The 19330-nt window shown below is 40.7% G+C and overlaps 1 protein-coding gene across 2 annotated transcripts in view; it reads right to left on the bottom strand.

Moving 5' to 3' along the window:
• LOC111162152 (heparan sulfate 6-O-sulfotransferase 2) overlaps positions 1 to 19330 on the bottom strand; it is a 270709-nt gene that overhangs the window by 21675 nt on the left and 229704 nt on the right. Inside the window, exon 4 of one of the 2 annotated variants that reach the window (XM_022526341.1) lies at positions 19117 to 19203. The exons of the other annotated variant lie outside the window; for it this stretch is intronic. Within the exon in view, the coding sequence (XP_022382049.1) occupies positions 19117 to 19203 (87 nt within the window). The remainder of the gene's footprint in view (positions 1 to 19116; positions 19204 to 19330) is intronic. 2 annotated transcript variants of the gene reach the window in all.

Here is a 19330-nt window from a genome sequence, read left to right as displayed (position 1 = left end):
TTGTTTTCTACTTTAGTCAGCAAAACCAGTCCCTTCATTGAACGGCACAGAAAACAGAGCTTCAGAGCGTGACTTTCTCAAGGTAGCAGAGTTAGGATCAGATCTGAGGCTAGACCCCCAGTCATTTGACTCTCTGGGTTTTACTCCCCACTGCTGCTTTTCAAGTCCAGCTCAGTCTCGATGAAGACAAATTCCAAGTGACTGGTCTCTGCCTTAAAAAGATGGTATACTATGACTAAGAGACTCAGCTAACGAAGTTAAGGGCTCCTGTGGGGTGAGAGGGAGAGGAACATAAAGAGGAGAAGGGCGGTTGTGTGCTGAGGTGGGGTGGGGGGGTGTAACTTCTCACTGGCCTGGCAGCAGTCTGCTATGGCAAGATGGTTAGAAGCGAGATGGTTCTGATATTCACCAAAAGCACCATCAGGCACAATTTCCCAGAAACTAGGTTTGGAAAGGCAGAGACAAGCAGTGGGTTGAAATAAAGAGGCTTGTGGGATTAAGAGCCTTCTGGAAATGCTCCCTGTACCTGTCTGTAATATAGGCTGGTGGGGGGCAGTGATGGTTTGTAATGAGCCTCATGCTCAGCTCAATACTAAAATCCCCAGCACAGTGCTCTTTGTTTAAAATAAGCCCAGTGATCTTTAAGGCTCAGGGAGAAGAATTTCTTATTTTTTATCTGTTCATTTAAAAGTTGGGCTAAGTCATTTTAAGGTCTTCACAAGACTAGGGGTTCTTTCCTGAGGTATGCTGAAGGCACATTATTCTGCTTACTATGAACACTTTACAGAAGTGTCTCATATCGGTGCATATGCTGAGAGCCCATGATGTATTCTGGTACGCTCTGTGGAAGATAAAAGAATGGCACCCACTTTTCCTTAAAGAGTATAGCGGTAAGTTAGCTGAAGAGATGAGCCAACGAGGAAAGTTAACAATAAGAAGAGTTGCAGTTTCCAGAACTTTCTTTTTCGTTGCTCAGCAGCCACAGTGCTCCAGCCACGTCTCCAGTAGCCCCTTCCTGGAAGAGCACTCCACTTTGTTCCCTGGATTCTAGTTATCTGTATACAGGAGTATCATCTCTACTAGAAATAAGATGCTTAAGAGCAGTGACTGAATTTGTGCCTGTTTCTTTCTCCCGTTCCCCCTCCTCTTATGGGTACCTTGGCTCCCCCACCCTAGCATCTGGAACTGTGCTCATCACATACTAAATGCACAACATTTGCTGACTGACTTAATGAACACATTATCAGTACCTGGTTAAATGCTAAATGGGTACTGTCCAAGAAAAGGTCGGGCGGGTGGGGGGGCCTGGGTGGCTCAGTCAGTTGAGCATCTGACCCTTGATTTTGACTCCGGTCATTATATCAGGGTCCTGGGATCAAGCCCTGTGTTGGGCTCCCCACTCAGCAGGGAGTGTACTTAAGGAGTCTCCCTCTCTGTCTGCCCCTCCCCTCTAAAATAAATAAATAAATCTTATGTAAAAAAAAGAAAAGGGAGGATGCTCTCAGGCTGCATCAGGAGAAACAAAAATGCCATCTAATGAGCTTAAATATGGATCAGAATATTTGCTTAAGTTACTTCACCCAATCTCTAGCAGAGAGAGAGCTCCAATTATTATCTCCATTCTCCAGATGGGGGAACTGAGGCTTGAAAAAATTAACTTGTCCAAGGCATGAGAGCTTGGATATAAACCCAAATTGATCTAACTCGAAAAACTGAGTTCTTTCCAATAAGCTAGGCTTGGGACAGGTGTAGTTCAAGGGTGGAGGTCACTGCAGATGGGCACAATAGTATAAACTAGAGGACATTTGGCAGATAAAGAGATGAGTATAATCAAGGGGAGAGGATTGTTGGGGCTAATGGTGACACAATACATTTGGTGATAGTGTTGAACATAAGACACCAGAAAGGGAGTTGAAAAATCATAACAAAATTTGGTATAGCCTGACTATTCTGTATTGTTCATTGGCATTCCAATATTCCTAATACATAGCTAATGGTCTTTTCTTTTTCAACAGGCTTCATTACAGCCTAGCAGAGAGGTCAGGTTAAGGAAGTGGAGTGGAAATAGTATGTGTTCATTCAGTCTTTAGAGCAGAAACCAGTTGGGGAGCATCATGAAAAACCTGGGCACTATTTTTCATTATTTCTTCCCTGAGTATTTCAGGATGGGCCTGGGTTTAGCCTGTAGTCATGTCGGTCTGGTACCTTTCATTGCTCAGAGCAACATAGCCACACGAGGGAAAATATTTCTATTTTTCTTGACTTCTTCTTCTCCCCCATCCCCTTCCTCTTCCTTCTCCTCCTCCTTTTATTTTTTAAGACCTTACAGAATTGGGAAAGGGGGCTGCCAGACTGCCCAACAGTTAGAGCTGCTTTGCCTGTCCTTGGAGAGCCGGGCCACGATTGCTAAAGGCTGCTTTCCCCCACTAGGCGCACCCTGAGTATTCTCAGGCTGGGTCTGTATCAGTGGTTATCAAACTCATGCTGAGCATTAGGGCTTTGAAAAATGCACTCTAGCCACACTGCAATATGTATAACAGATAAAAACAGCGTCACTCAGAAAGACATGGAGAGGAGGCCTGGAGTCCTGTTATTTGCCACTTCTGACTTCCCATCACCCTTACTTTTAGCAGGCTCCGAGGTCCTGCTTCAGAACCTGGATGGAAAAACCACTGATCTACACAAAGGACAGGTGTGGTGGGTCCACTGCAGTGGTTCTGGGAGCCCAGGTAGCTTCCTTAGACCTCTTTCAGTCTTTTTCTCCATCTGTTAGAAGCCAGTATAGGAATGGAGAATGGGGCCATGCAGACAATTCTCCTGCAGGAAGCATTTGCAGGGTGAGGAGTTGGGAAGGGAAACAGCTTTTTACCCTTGTACTCTGATACCAGCACAAAGTGCCTTGTAGGCACTGCAGGCATTTGGAAATAAATGGTACCGTGGACTTCCCTATCACAAGAAAGAAGAAAAAAATAAACAGTCATCCCCCATACTATGCATTTCTTTCTTGCCAGCAGGTGGGCGATAGAGACCCAGACACCCAGGTAAAGAAACCCACAGTCTCCAAACTGAACATGTTTACGGGGACAAAGCTGGTTATGTCTAACTAGTCTCCAAAACATGAATGCTCAAGGAGACTGGAGAAATGAGTATCAGGGGCAACCGCTGCAGATTTGGCATAAAGATGGGCGACTTTCTCAGGTAAAGACACAAACGCGTTGACTTCCCCTTTGTGGACTCACACTTTCTCCTCCAATTCCTGAAAACTACCAGAAAGTGTATGTGTGCCTAGTTATTTTTTGCAAGGCCTGCAGAGATAAACTACTGCTTGTTTTCATACCCTCCTGGCAATGCTGGGAGAGAGGACAGGCATGATCTGCCCGTCACACAAGGGGGAGTGGCCTGGGGAGAGACATGCACGTGGGGTCCCACAGGGGGAAAATGGAGGTAAACATGGAGAGGCTGGACAGAGCATCCCATTAAAGCCCGGGAAGAACACATCTCCTCCCCAACAGTGATGAGAAAGAGAGCTTATCTCTGCCGAGGAACCTGGACAGCCCTCTGAGGGGAACCTGCCAAGTCGGGTGTGGTCCATGGCACCTAAGCAGGTGATCAGTTCCTGAACCAAGGTCATGGGGCAGTTTCCAGATTCAATGAGAAAATGCCTGCCTTTAAAGCACTTCAAATAGGGCCTGATGCATGGGAAGTACCCAGTAAATGGTCCTGCTTGTTTTTCCATTCCTGGCCCTTGTTCTATTTGGCCGTGTTTACTTACTACTTTGGTTGGGAATGCATTCTGTAAGTTCTGTACCTTCATGTAAAATATGTTTTGCTGTTTCTTTCTTTCTTTCCTTTTTTTTTTTTTTTTGATCAGTACCAAAAATTATTTGACTCTAACTTCTGAGTAGCCTGTTCTTGAGCTCTATGAAGGAGAGAAAATAATTTAGGATTTAGAGAAAAATAGGCCCTGGGTTCAATCATGGCTCCACTACTTACTGTCTCCGTAGTTTCGGGCAAAATACGTCATTTCTCTCAGCCTTAGTTTTGCCATCTGTAAGCTGTAGATATAATTTGTGCCTCATAGGGTTGTTGGTAGAATTACATGAGGTAATGTATGAGAACGCTCTTAGTGCACTACGAAATGCTATACAAGTAATGATTTTTTTTTTTTTTTATGAGGCATTTCAGGCTTATTCAGACTGGCTTTCCTCCTCCCTCACATGCATCCCCCAGTTCAGTCTGAGCTTTTGCAGACGGTCATGGCCAAACATTTTTCAGGTCTGCCAGACCACACAAGACTAGCCAATCGATCGCTTTGATTAAATTATCTGGTCAATTCAAATAGCCAGTTTTCTCAATTGTTCCAATCTCCTGTCACATTCAACCCCATTCAAGTGACCCACACAGTGGCTTGGGACATCACACACACACATCCTCTGAGCCATGTGATGTTCCTCTCTTGGACCATCTTCCCCACCCACAATCCTTCCAGGGATCGAAGGCACTGCGCATTGAGAATTAGTGCTTCGAATGCGTGTGACATCTTGGTCATCCATTACAAATGCTACTTTAAGCACTGACAGATGGTGGTCTGGATCTTCCAGCATCACCAGAATTTTCCAGACAAAATTTACCGTTCCATTATCAGTGAGCTGAATTCTGGCTGCCTCATTTTTTCATTTAATCTTTAGTAACCAATCATCCTGAAAACCCAAGGCATGTTGTGTAATGAAGTAATGGCCATGGACATTGACGTAGTTTTATGTCTGCCCTCCCTGCTCATGATACATACAGCGCACACAGTAATGGAAGGCTCAGTACCCCATTTTGGAGGTGGAGTCCCAGTCAAAATCATCCTTATCTTCAAGTTGGAATCCTGAGGAACTAAGATTTCACCACATTTCATAGCTCCTGCAGAATCTTCTACAGGCTCAATACCCTTCCCTCTGACTAAGGCCTCCATCAGCAGGATCAATCTCCCTATCTTTGTGAACCGAGGTCTCCTGCAGTCTCTAAGTATGCAGGGCATCTCCAGAAAGGACAGACAAGCACAGACATAGTCAGAGTCTTGGCCTCATCACCTATAAACTATGTGACCTGGAACAATCCAATGTCATCTCAGATTCCTCATCGGTCAGTAAAAGGAGTTAATAATAACTTTTTTTTGCAGACCTACTGTAATGATTAAACAAGATAATATTCTGTAAAAAACCTTGCACAGTGCCTGAAACATAGAGAGCACTCAATAAATTGCAACTAATAAAAAATTATTATAAGCTTGTAATATGTGAAGAATGGTTCTAATTCCTTTACATTGGTTACCTTATTAAATATGTTAAATCTTTTCTCAAATGTCTCCTTCCAGTGAGGTCTTCCCTAACCACTTTATTTAAATTTACACTTTTACTGCCTGTACCACTCCCTATACCCCTGACATGTCCCTGCCCCCCGCCCTTATGACTTACTTCCTTTTAAAATACTGTATATTTTATTTATTTGTTTAAAGATTTCATTTATTTATTTGGGAGAGAGAGAGAACATAAGCAGGCAGAGAGGCATGCAGAGGGACAGGGAGAAGCAGACTCTCTACTCAGGACCCTAGGATCATGACCTGAGCTGAAGGCAGATGCTTAACCGACTGAGCTACCTGGTGCCCCTATTTGTTTAGTGACAGTATTTCTCCACTAGAAGGGCCATAAAGGCAGGGACTGCTCTCTCTTTTGTTATTTGCTGTATCCTTAGAGCCTATAATAGTACCCGGTACCTAGTAAGCACTCAACAAAATGTTTGAATGAATGGAGAATTTCGTAGTCAAGAAAATTCTATGAAGCAGACACTCTTAGTATCCTTTTTTTTTTAGTATTCTCTTTTTATAAGTGAAGAAACTGATACACAGAGAGATTAACTTGCCCATGGAAGTGTTCGGATTTTATTTTATTTTTTAAAGATTTTATTTATGAAGTGTTGGGATTTTAAAGGAGCAACTGGTCTCTAGAATGTGTCATCTTAATCATTATACTATACTGTTGTTTTTCAAGAACTCATGAAAGGAGAGAAGGGGCAGAGAAAAAGAGGAGAGAGAGAGAGAGATGAAGAGAGCACAAATAAGAGAATGAGAATAATGGGAAGAGTGTATGAGATTCTATGAACTTTAGGCTTTATTTTTCATTGTGTTTCTTGCTTTTTGTTCTGCATCTCCATGAATAGGATCTACTCTCTTTCTGATGCAATTTCTGTGCAGTAGTGTGGGAAACTAGCTTTAGTCAGGTGATAAAGGCAGCAATCATTTGTCCCCAAAATAGCATCTTTAGGGAACACTATCATTGTTCAACTATCTCTCCACTGTTAAATGTGTCTTTTTACACATTTTTGATAAGTTGGTGGAAATTCTTTGCACAACAAAAAACCCATACCTAGTCAACACTGTACTAGAGGTTCTAGCCAGTGCAATAAGGCCAGAAAGAGGCATCCATATTGGAAAAAAAGAATCAAACTGTTTTTATTTATAGATGCCATAATTGTCTATGTAGGAAATTCAAAGGAATCTACAAAAAGCTCCTTGAACTAATAAGTGAGTTTAGCACGTTCACAGGACATAAGATTAATATACAAAAATCAATTGTACTTGTATATATGAAAAATGAGCGATTAGAAATCAAAAAAATATTTATCATAGCATCAAAAGTATGAAATATTTAGGGATACATACAACAAAACATATGAAAGACATGTACACTGAAAACTACAAAGCACTGCTGAGTGAAATAGAAGAAGATCCAAATAACCGTTTATCTGTGTCTTCTTCAAATTCTTTGATCAGTTTTCAGGGTACAGGTCTTTCATCTCCTTGGTTAAATTTATTTTTAGGTATTTTATTCTTTTCAATGTCATTGTAAATGAGATTGTTTTCTTAATTTCCCTTTTGATAGTTTATTGTTAGTTTATAAAAATGCAACAGGGGGCGCCTGGGTGGCTCAGTGGGTTAAGCCACTGCCTTCGGCTTAGGTCATGATCTCAGAGTCCTGGGATCGAGCCCCGCATCGGGCTCTCTGCTCTCTAGGGGAGCCTGCTTCCTCCTCTCTCTCTGCCTGCCTCTCTGCCTGCTTGTGATCTCTCTGTCAAATAAACAAATAAAATCTTTAAAAAAAATGCAACAGATTTTCATGTATTAATTTTGTATCCTGAAATGTTACCAAGTTCATTTATTAGTTCTAACAGTTTCTTGGTGGAGATTTTAGAGTTTTCCATATATAATTTTATGTTATCCCCCAATAGTGATAGTTTTACTTCTTCCTATCCAATTTGGAAGCCTTGCCCCAGCCAAGATTTCCAATACTGTGCTGAATAAAAGTGGTGAGAACAGGTATCTTTGTCTTGTCCCTGATCTTAGAGTTAAAGCTTTCAGCTTTTCCCCATTGAGTATGATGTTAGCTGTGGCCTTGTCATAAATGGTTCTTATTATGTTGAGGTATATTTCCTTCATACCCACTTCCTTGAGAGTTTTTTAAAACTCCAATAAATCCAATAAATGGATGTTGAATTTTGTCAGATGCTTTTTCTGCATCTATTGGATGATCATAGGATTTTAATCTTTCATTTTGTTAATGTGGTATATCTCATTGATTGCGTTGTTGATGTTGAACCATCCTTCATTCCTAGAATGAATCCCACTTCATCATGGTGTATGATGTTTTTAAAGTATTGTTGCATTTGGTTTGCTAATATTTTCTTGGGGATTTTTGCATCTGTGTTCATCAGGGATACTGGCCTGTAATTTTCTCTGTTTTGTGGTGTCCTTGTCTGGTTTCAGTATCTGGGCAACATTGGCCTCTGAAAATGTTTGAAAGCATTCCTTCTTCTTCAGTTTTGTGGAAGAGTTTGAGAATAAGTGTTAAGTCTTCTTGAATGTTTGGCATAATTCACCAGTAAAGCCATCTGGTTCTAAACTTTTGGTCTCCTTGCTAGTAATAGATTTATTCAGATTTACTTTCTTCATGATTCAGTCTTGGAATGGTGTTTGTTTCTAGGAAGTTATCCATTTCTTTTAGGTTGTCCAATTTGTTGGCATATGCTTGTTCATAGTAGTCTTTTATGATTCTCTGTATTTTTTGGTATCAGTTATAACTTCCCCTCTTTCATTTCTGATTTTATTTATTTTAACCTTCTCTTTTTTCTTAGTGAGTCAGCTAAAGATTTATCAATTTTGTTGATCTTTTCAAGAGCCAGCTCTCCATTTCATTGATCTTTCCTGTTGTCTTTTTAGTCTCTATTTCATTTATTTCTGCTCAGGTCTTTATTATTTCCTCCTCTTACTAACTCTGTGCTTTGTTGGTTCCTTTTTTCTAGTTCCACTAGATTGTTTGAGATTTTTCATATTTCTTGCTGTAGGCCTGTATGTCTATGAACTTCCCTCTTAGAACAATTTTTTGCTGCATTGCATTGATTCTGGTATGTTGCATTTTCATTTGTCTTAGGGTATTTTCTGTTTTCTCTTTTGACTTCTTTGTTGATCCACTGGTTATTCAGTACCATGTTTAATCTCTACATATTTGTGATTTTTTTCCAGTTTTCTTTTTGTGATTGATTTCCAGATTCATACCATTGTGGTCTGAAAAAATGTTTGATATAATTTTAATCTTCTTAAACATATTGAAACTTATTTTATCACATATGTTCTATCCTGGAGAATGTTTCATGGGCACTTAAGAAGAATGTGTATTCTGCTGCATTTGGATGAAATGTCATATATATAATATCATCTACCGGATTAAATATATATATATATATATGAACTTCATCTGATCTAATGTATCCTATGTATCTTTTAAGGTTGAAGTTTCTTTACTGATTTTCTGTCTGGATGATCTATCCAGTGATACAATTAGGATGTTAAATTCCCCTATTATTGTATTTCTCCCTTTAGGTCTGTTAATATTTGTTTTATATATTTAGAGGCTCCCAGGTTGTGTGCACAAATATTTACAACTGTTATATCTTCTTGCTGGATTGACCTCTTTATCGTTATACCATGCTCATCTTTGTCTTTTATTACACTTTTTGTTTTAAAATCTATTTTTGTCTGATAGGAGAACAGCTACTCAGTTTTCTTTCCATTTGCATGAAACATTGTTCTCCACCTCTTCACTTTCAGTCTGTATGACCTTCTATCTGAGGTAGGCAGCATGTAGATGGGTCTTTTTTGTTTTTTAATTCATTCAGCCACTCTATATCTTTTGATTACAGAATTTAGTCCATTTACATTAAAATTAATTCTATATAGGTATGTGCTCACTACCATCTTGTTAATTGTTTACTGGTGGTTTTGTAGTTCCTCTCTGTTCCTTTCTTCTTCTCTTGCTCTCCTTCCTTGTAGTGCATGGCTTTCTTTAGTGTTATGTTTAGATTCCATTCTCATTATCTCTTGTGTATCTACTATAGGTTTTTGCTTTGTCATTATCATGAAGCTTATGCATATCAGCCTATCTATGTATCAACATGGACTAATGGTAAGTTAAGTTTGAACACATTCTAAGACTACATTTTTACTCTCCACATACACATGTGACATAATAATGTCACATTTTACATCTTTTATTTTGTGTATCCCTTAATTAATTGTAGTTTAGTTATTTTTACTAGTTTCAGTAGTTTTGTCTTTTAATCTTCATCTAGCTCTATAAGTGATTATTCTACTACCTTTAATACGTACTTAGCTTTGCCAGTTAGATTTTTATTTTTGTATGTTTTCTTATTACTAACTAATGCTTTTCAACTTAAAGAAATCTTTTTACATTTCTTATAAGGCTGGTTTAGTGGTGGTGAACTCTTTTAGTTTTTCTTGTCTGGAAAACTTTCTTTCACCTTCAATTGTGAATCATAACCTTGCCAAGTAGAAAATTCTTGTTTGGAAGTTTTTGCTTTCAACGCTTTGAATATATCATGTCACTCATTTCTGACCTGCAGAGTTTCTGCTGAAAAACATCATCTGACAGTCTTATTGGGGGGGGGTTTCCTTGTGCATAATGGGTTCTTTTTATCTTGCTGCTTTTAAGACTCTCTCGAGGTTTAACTTCTGACATTTTAATTTATAATGTGTCTTGGTGTCGCTGTCTTGGGCTTTGTCTTATTTGGAGCTTTTTGGGCTTCTTGGAGCTGGATATCTGTTTCTGTCCCTAAGTTAGGGAAGTTTTCAGCCATTATTTCTTCAAATAAGCTTTCTGTCCCTTTCTCTCTCTCTCTCTCTTCCTTCTGGGACCCCTATTATATGAGTGTTGTTCTACTTGATGTTGTCCCATAGGTCTCTTAAACTACTTCATTTTTTAAGAATTCTTTTTTCTTAAAAAAAAAAAAGAATTCTTTTTTCTTTTTGTTGCTCCACTTGAGTGACCTCTAATCCCCTGTATTTCAGGCCCCTAATCCCTTCTTCTGCTTCATTTAGTCTGTTGTTGAATCCCTCTAGTGTACTTTTCAGTTCAGTTATTATATTTTTTAGCTCCATGACTTCTGTTTAGTGCTTTCTTATATTTTTTCTGTCACTTTGTTGACATTCTCTCTGTGCTCATTCATTCTTCTCCTGAGATCAATGAACATCTTTACAACTGTTTCTTTCAACTCTTTATTGAGTAAATTATCTCCCTTTCACTAAGTTCCCCCCACCAGGGTTTTATCTTCTTTCATTTGAAACACACCCCTTTGTTTCCTCATTTTGTTGGACTCTCCATATTTGTCCCCCCCACCAGGGTTTTATCTTCTTTCATTTGAAACACACCCCTTTGTTTCCTCATTTTGTTGGACTCTCCATATTTGTCCTATGTTAGGCAAAACACCAATCTCTCCCAGTCTTGAAGGAGTGGTCATAGGAAAACTAGGAGTGTGTCTCAGTCTCTTGTCTGCAGTCCCCTGGAGGCAGTAGCCTGCCAAGAACTGTCTCTTCAATTGTTTCAGTTCTGTGAGGTCTAGAAACATAAGCTCCACCCCACCCCACTGACCACCAGAGCCAGGTGTTCAAAGGGTATTTCCTATATAGATTGTATCCATCTACTGGGTTTGGCTGGGTCACAGGGGAGCATGCAGCTGTGGTGAGCCCACCCAACAGGTTTGATGGGGCAGGGTCATGGGGAACAATAGTCCAGGGCATGGAGCACTAGCCAGGCAGAAGGAGAGTGCAGATATGGCATCTTCAAGTGACTCCATCCCCAGAGAGAGTTCCAACACATCCCTGTGCCTTCAGCAGACACTTTAAAATTAGCCAGTGAATCACCTTCACACATGATCTAGGCATTTTTCAATCTGCTGCTTTTGCCATGAGTCTCAGGGCAAGTGAGTCTGTACCTGAACCTGTTAAGAGCAGTCTCAGTTTCCTCCATCCCTTTGGGTCTCCTGAACTTAAGCCATTTTTGTTTTCAAAGCCAAAACATTTTCAAAGATGTTTTGGAGACTTGTCTCACTGGTACAGGTCCCGAGGGTTAAGGTTGCCAGATGTGGGGCTTGAACCCCTCGCTCCTTGGGGATATACCTTATGTTTGTGAGATCGCACCTACCCATGGGTTGTTATGCCAGGAGTGGGGTTTTTGGCAAGACCATGTTTCTGTCTCACCTACTCATCTCAATCTGGTCTTTTTACCCTTTGCTGTGAAGGAGCTATTCAGCGTGTTTTCAGGTCTTTTTCAAAGAATTTTTCTATCTACAGCTGTAGATTTGGTATGCCCATGGGAGCAGGTGAGTTCATGTTTTTCGTATTCTGCCATCTTAAACCACCCTCTCCTAAGAGTTGATATATAAATTCAACACAATCTTTTCCAAAATCCCAGCAGGGTTTTTTTCTTTTTCAGAAACGTATAGGCTGATTCTAAAATTCGCATGAAAATGTAAAGGACTTAGAATATCCCAAACAACTTTGAAAAGAAGAATGAAGTTGAGGGACTCACACCATCTGATTTCAAGACTTATTATAAAGCCAGAGTAGTTAAGACAATGTGGAATTGGCATAAAGGTAAACATATCAATCAATTGAGACTCTAAAAGTAGACCCATATATATATGTAGCCCCATATATATATGTATATATATATATACATATATATATGGAAATATATATATTATATATAAAATATATATATATGGAAATATAAATATATATGGAAAATATATTCTTCTAGTGAAATGGTACTAGAATGACTGGATATCCATGTGTAAAACAAAACAAAACTTTGATCTCAGCCTTGCACCATATACAAAATTTAACTCAAATTGAATAACTGCCCTAAATGTAATGCCTAAAACTATATAAAACATCTAGAAGAAAACACAGGTAAAAACCTTTACAACTTTGGGTTAGGCAAAAATTTTTTAGATACGATACCAAAAGCATAATCCAGAAAAGAAAAAAATGATAAACTGAATTTCATCAAATTAAAAAGTTCTACTCTACACTCGATTTTTAGTCACTGATGGGTTCATAATAATTATTTAGATAGCACATCAATTTTGCCCCATGTTCTCGTACTTTCTTAGTACTGGAAACCACAATGGGCCATGTTTAATAAGTTGGTTTTCTGAAAAACACAGATTTGGCCTGGAGGCATTAGAAGATGCTATTTATTTAGCCTCTGTAATCCCCTCAGCTCAGAAAGAGCTGGTATGAGACCTAAGAATATTGGGGTGAAAGGTCAGATGTAGCATTGACAGGTGGGTGAACGGACAGATAGATGGGAAGTGGTAGGGAAGGAGGGCAGAAGAAAAAGAGACAGAGACAGAGACTGAGATTTATTACTTGGAGGAAAATAGGGGAGTCCTGTTTAACATCACTCTTCCTTGTTTGCCTGGGCTTTCTTGAGTGGGAGAGCAGGAGTGGAATTCTAGCCAATACCTGGAAACTGGACATAACTCAGCTGTGCCAGAACAATGCAAGGGAGAGTTCTCAATCTTGTATATTTCAGAGGAAAAAAAAGTTATCAAGGACCTGTGTTCTAGGGAGCAACATGTTTGCTCCATGATTTTGTATGGCAGGCGAGAAGGGAGAAAGATGGCTCCTGCTTTCCAAAGCTTCATTAACAGAATCACTCTTCCTGATGAAGCTGTAGAACCATGACCAGCAGGGACAGTCGGCTATTTGGGGGGCATCTATTATGTTAGTAAGTATACTCTTCATCCTAACCATCACAGAGATGCATGTGGACCTGCTAGAAAATGTTTCCATGGCTGAACTATTTCTTCCTACTAATAATATCTTGTCTAACCTAATCTTCAGGAATTATTTATGTGTTGCCGATGGTTCTGGGGCTTCTGCTTTCCCATTTCCAGAGCTGGCAAAGCAGATAAGCAGGCAAGCTGCACCACCCAGAGCTCTCATTTGGTCAGAACTATACTGGCCAGGTCACAGCATTCCCAGCTGCAATAGGTTGGCAGCTGAAACCAGTATAATCACTAGGTGACAATATTAAGTACTTGTCCTGTGCCAGGTACTGGGAGACCTTGCCTTAGATTATGGTATTTCATCATCACAATGGCCCAATGAGGTTGGTACAAAGTTAATTGGCGGTGGAGCCAGGATTCAAATCCAGGTTTCTCTGATTCCAAAGCTGATGTCCTTTAGAATACATACAAGGCTACATGATTCATTTATTTCAAGCAATCTTTGAACAGCCCTGTGCTGCAGCCACTAGCTCTAGGTTAAACCTCAAAGTATGTCCAGCCTGTGTGTTATTTACCCCTTGTTATTGGAAATCTTTTTTAAATGTCTTAGGCTACTTTCCTGCCTTGTTAATGAATGCACTTTCTGGAACAGATCTGACTTTTTTTGTTATGACCAAAAGTCTCACACTATCTCGGATGGGGAATATTAGAGGAAAAGGCAATTAGGCTACAAATGATTCTCAGGCATACTCAGAGCCATTTTTAGGAATACATTCTGACATCAGTTTCCGTTTTTGTCATTTGCTTTTTTCTACAAAGGAGCAGTTGCAAAGAGAGACAGAGACAGAGAGAGCAGTCAGTTCAGCACTTTGCTTTGTCACAAGCCTTTGTGATATTAGACATAGCCTTATAGCTAAACTAAGGCACTACTGCCATCATCAGCATGTAAAACTACTAAGACTATCTGACAAGTTGAATACTTGGCTACCTGATTGTTATGTCCATATAGCACACAAACATTTTGAAGTGAACACACACACACGCTTCCATATCAGAGGCAAAACTGGAGGCTTTAGCAATAGTCAGACTACTGTCTTAAAAGAAATGCATGGCTCTCAATTAGAGGAAAGGACATAATAATGAGATCATGGCGTGCAGGGTTCAACCCCAGGAATGCACTTGTAAACAGCTCAATTTGCACCATATGCTGAGTCCATAAAGTCCATTTCCTTCCGTCCAGAAAGGAAGCAAGACTTCCCTTCTTACTAAAGCAGGAAATGTTTTCATTTGGCTCCTGCCAACCAAAACCAAGAGAGTGTTGGTGTGTTTAGTTTATTTATGAAGCTATGTGCTCCTAACTGAATAGATAAATAGGTCTGCTCATTATGAGACAATTTGGCCCAAGACAAGTTGGAGTCCATCATCCTGTAGCATCTGCTACTAGGGTCAGCTCCAGGCAGATGTGTGAAGTGAACAAGGTTGACTTGGTCCTCATATTCCCCATCTGCAGTCCTTTTTCTCCATTTTAGCATCCCTGGCTTAATTCATTTAAGGCAACATTTATGGTACTTAATTCAACATTTATGGCATCATTTACCAGGCACTGTGCTTCGGTTCTCTGCCCTGGTCCTGTAATATTCATGGTCTTCACTAGTATCTGAAAATGGAACTTGGCTCTTGTCATTCCATAGCCTAAGCCTATGTGGAAAACATTTCAGACTGAAGGGGTGATTAATTTCCATAGTCGTCTGCAACTGCTTACGATCTAATTTTTAAACTGATGCCTCTGAATGTTACACACACACACACACACACACACACACACACACACACCCTCAACCTTGGCTGGCTGATTTGAGGGAGATCTATGAGTTCTCTCTATTGCTTCCTTAATGAAAAGGTGTTAAAGACTTGAGATCACTCAACAATAATGTTGAAAATGGGTGACTGCCCAAACACAACCAGAATGATGTTAGTTTAGAGCAAAAGGAAAGTGTTTAAAAAGTGCACACTACTTCCTTTCATCATCACTATGGCTACATTTTTTTAAAAAAATGAAATGATTCTAATTTCTCCCCCAAAGTCTCCATTTTCATAGCGGCTGACAGAACCTACCCAACACAGGTATCATGGTATATGAAGGGCAGAGCACTTAGCTGGACATCCTGAGACCAGGTTCTGAGGCTCCTTTGGTGTGATTAGCTGAAGTACCTTGCTATCTGGGAGAAGAACTGTAGCATACATTGTAGTAAAAAGAGCAGGAGACAAATATTAGAAGACTGGGATTCTAGGCTGACCTCTGCTACTAACTAGATGCATGTATTTGGGAAAGCAACTGACCCTTCTTGAGTCCTAGTGTCCTTATCTGTTCAGCAAAAGAGTTCGTCTCCTGTAAAGTGTGTTCTGATACAACATGAAAATTCATAATGGCTCCTTGTCACTGCCATGTATGCTCAGCCTTGACAGTTTATGTGCTGGCTAGGAATAACCCAATGGATCGGCAAATGGATTGATTCCGGTGTGATGTGTTAAAAGGAATAACAGATTCACATTACCAAAGGGAACCAAATGTGTGGTTAAATGTAGTGGCCCAGCCTGGCTAGTCATGGGTCAACCTCTGCAAAACCTATGCTTCCTGATATCAGAGTTATGGGTCTGCACTGAGTTTTTCTTTCTGCCTTGTCAATTTGGCTCACTGTTGGCATAGAGGAAAGTGCATGTATCTCCCTGAAAGTCATTGCCAGGGTGGTCTGGCTCTGCTGCTCAGATCTATCCCATTCCATCTGTTCCTGCCTGAAACAGAGGACTGGCTACCCAGCTTCAGATGCAGGCAATGAAACAGAGGGGGCAGAAGTGACACAACTTTCAAGCTGTAGGTTTCTTAAGCTACTCTGCATGCTTCACTATATCTCAGTTGGCCTCTGATGCATTGAAGTCCCCCCAAAAGTGCAGAATTGGCCATTTGGTTTTAGTTTTTACCTAATTCGCAGCCCCAAACTGTTCTTTTCAACATTGGGGGATTCTGCCCACCTTCGTGATTACTACACATTTTTCTTCTCTGACCTCGCCTTGCTACCTGAGGGGAAAGTGGGCAAATGAAAGGGTTCAGGGGTCACTTCTCAGAAGCCTTCATTGATATCCCCACATAACGTCTTCCCCACTGCAACCGTGGCACTGGTTAGGGGTGACAATTTGGGCTCCAACAGTAGTAGCCTGTGACTGCTTCACTGTAAATACCATCTTGTCATCCTGTCCCCTCTCCTCTCCACACGGAGACTGTGAGCTCCTTGAAGACACATATTATATCTTGTATTTGTCTATGAGACCCCAGCGTTTGGCACAATGGCAAAAATAAACCTTCAATATATTTCAGTTGTCTTAAAGTAATTAAACTTAAAAAAAGCTATTTACCGAAATTATCCATCTGGAGACCCCCCCATGGAGGCACATACTATCCTCTCCAATTTCCTCATGTATAAAACAGAAATAATAAGAGTGCCTATTTCAAAAGCTTCTGTTGGTTGAGGGTTAAGGAGACAAAACTGTCAGGTGCTCGGTACAGAGGTTGGTTCAGAACGCTCACTCAACACGTATTAGTTATGATTTCTCGAAGCCACAATGTGTATCAGAGGCAGCTTGAATTCTGAATTTTTTGTTTCTTCAAAAAACAAGAGACATAATTTTTTTTTCAGAGAAGAAAGGGCCGTGCCTTCTATCTCCCAGCCTGTTTCTGGCCTCAAAATAAAAACTATTCCACATCACGCTCATTAGGTCAAGTAACATGAGAAAAACCCAGCAGAACGGCAACTCGGACGCTGCCCGTTGTGACAGTGCATCACGGGAAAAGCTCCAGGGTGCAGAAATCTACCTCCCCACACCGCACACCACCCCAACTCCCAAACCAAGGAAGTATGTAGGTTATAACTACGCTCTCCAAATTACAACACATGTGCCTAACAGCAATACACTGGTGTGGAAAGGGTGTAAGGGCCCCCAAACAGTCTCACTATATGGAGATTGCTCTCTACTGCTTCTGTTAACACAGACAGCCAGAGATATGGGAAAACATGCAGAGAAATCATTTTTAAAACCTCCCAAAAGCTAATGGCACCTAAGTCAGATCAAGGGACCTGGCACACGTGTTCACAAAGAGTATATTGGAGAACTTCTTAGTTTTCATTAATAATCAACAACAACAACAAAAAAAACCACGAAGAATTACAAGGAGCTCCCTCAATCCATGAGTCACGTACAGGGCCAATAAAAGGCACCCAGCTCCGAATGTGCGAGGGAGACCCTCATGGTGGCAGAAGCTTGGGATGTGTCCAAATATAGCAAACGTGGTAGAAGATCACATTTATCCACGTAAGAATGTGTTTATGCGGGCCTCCTACTGTTCACAACCTGGATATGGTATCAGGTATTCATTCTCTGTCATCTGAACCCAAATTTGGCCAATGCTCCCTTTGCAGCTCACGCCGAGATTCTTTACTCAAAAGGTAAGAGACTCGGTCCCAGCAAAGCCAAAAGACACCAAACAGTGCCCCTTTCAAAGTGTAATAGCAATCGGGAGCATCCTGAGCGATACATCAGGGTCTAATACATGGAGACTGTGCCCTGTAGTTGTCAGGGCGACAGGAGAATACCAGGGCCCCAGATGTGGCCCACCATTTCTGCGAGCGTGGTGGTGAAAGTGACTCTCCGATGCCTTATCTGCTCACTGAGCGCACATGCTGATGTTGAATTGGGACTAATTTGGAAATGTTCATCTGCTTGGGACTGTGATGCATCAATTCCCTTCCTTCATCACTTATACAGTATTTTGACTGTGGTGTGTGGTGATAAATCATGGGAATGGGTTACAAGTGCTTGGAGATTCAGTCTTATGTCTTCACCACTGCTTTCTATATTCTCCAATATAGACCGCATTCGACTTTATAGGCAAACCTGAAACGGTATTCAGGAGGAGAAGAAAAGGGGGGGGGAGGCAACCAATGGATCTTTCACTTTGGGAATTGAATATAAGATCATATTCCAAATGCAGCACTTATGGTCTGACACTGAATACATAAAATATATGACCATTACAAATTCACCTTCTATTGCAAAGCCGTGCTCTTGTAGTGATATATCTTGTTGCTAGATTAGAGCTTTTAGCATGATGAAGGCATCTTTCATCTTCTCCAAGATGCAGGCTGGGTCCTTCTTCTGGACTGTATTTCTGCCTGTCATAGTGCCCTATGCCACTGAGAGATGTAGCCTACAGAGAACCCAAGTCATTCACCAGAGGGCTGCAGCCACTTTGGAGGGGAAGCCCCTAATCGGAGGTATGTCACCTGCAGAGGACCACATTGTTACAGCCATGCTCTGCTGAATCCAGTTGGCTGGATCAGCCGAGGCTGTTTTCTGGATTTAACCCAAAGAGGTCAGTCTAACATCACAGATACTCAGCCAGTACAACTTTTGGCAATACCACAAAGACAGTTGCATATAGGACATGGTACATGCTGGTTACTGGGAAAAGAATATATATACCACATAAATCAGCGATATGGTTACAATGGAAATGTACTTAAATCAGGACATTCGTGGAATGGTTTTCCAGACTTTTCCAACTCAATCCTAAACCTTAATATATGGGTCAAAGAGTTTCATGGATTTTGCAACTCATACAATGACGAATCAGCGCTGCTGCTTCTTTCTTTAATTTTTGAGACACATAGTCCAAATCTTGCATTGCTTTAACTCCTTGCCCTTCACACTCAGCCCGACTTTCCTATCCCTCTCCTCCTGCATCTTTAGTCCTTTGTATACCCGAAATTCTTGACACATGCTTTACTCATTTACATTCCCCAGTGACTAGCCCAGTGTGAGGCACACAGACGGCATTCCACAAATCTTTGTTGAATGAGCATGAATGAAAGACAAAATGAGGACAGCACAAGGCTTGGTGATATGCTATGCACAGGGACACTTTTCACTTACTTCCCACTCTTAGATGCATTCCGGGCCTTTGTGGATGATGGAGAGTTGGCGCCTGGATTAGTGTTTGGAGAACCCCGTCTATCCTTACTACACCCACAGAAGGAATAGAAAAAAAATATATACAATAATGACCACAGAGACAAAAAGCAATTAGTCATTTCATTTAAATACTTTCCAGCTCAGTCTCTCTCTCTCTCTCTTTCTCTCTGTGTGT

This window comes from Enhydra lutris, unplaced genomic scaffold (genome assembly GCF_002288905.1).
Source record: "Enhydra lutris kenyoni isolate GAN:26980312 unplaced genomic scaffold, ASM228890v2 scaffoldscaffold89, whole genome shotgun sequence".
Classification (NCBI taxonomy): Eukaryota; Metazoa; Chordata; class Mammalia; order Carnivora; family Mustelidae; genus Enhydra; species Enhydra lutris.
Note: the sequence above shows the minus strand (reverse complement) of the source record. Positions and strands in the feature narration are given on the sequence as shown.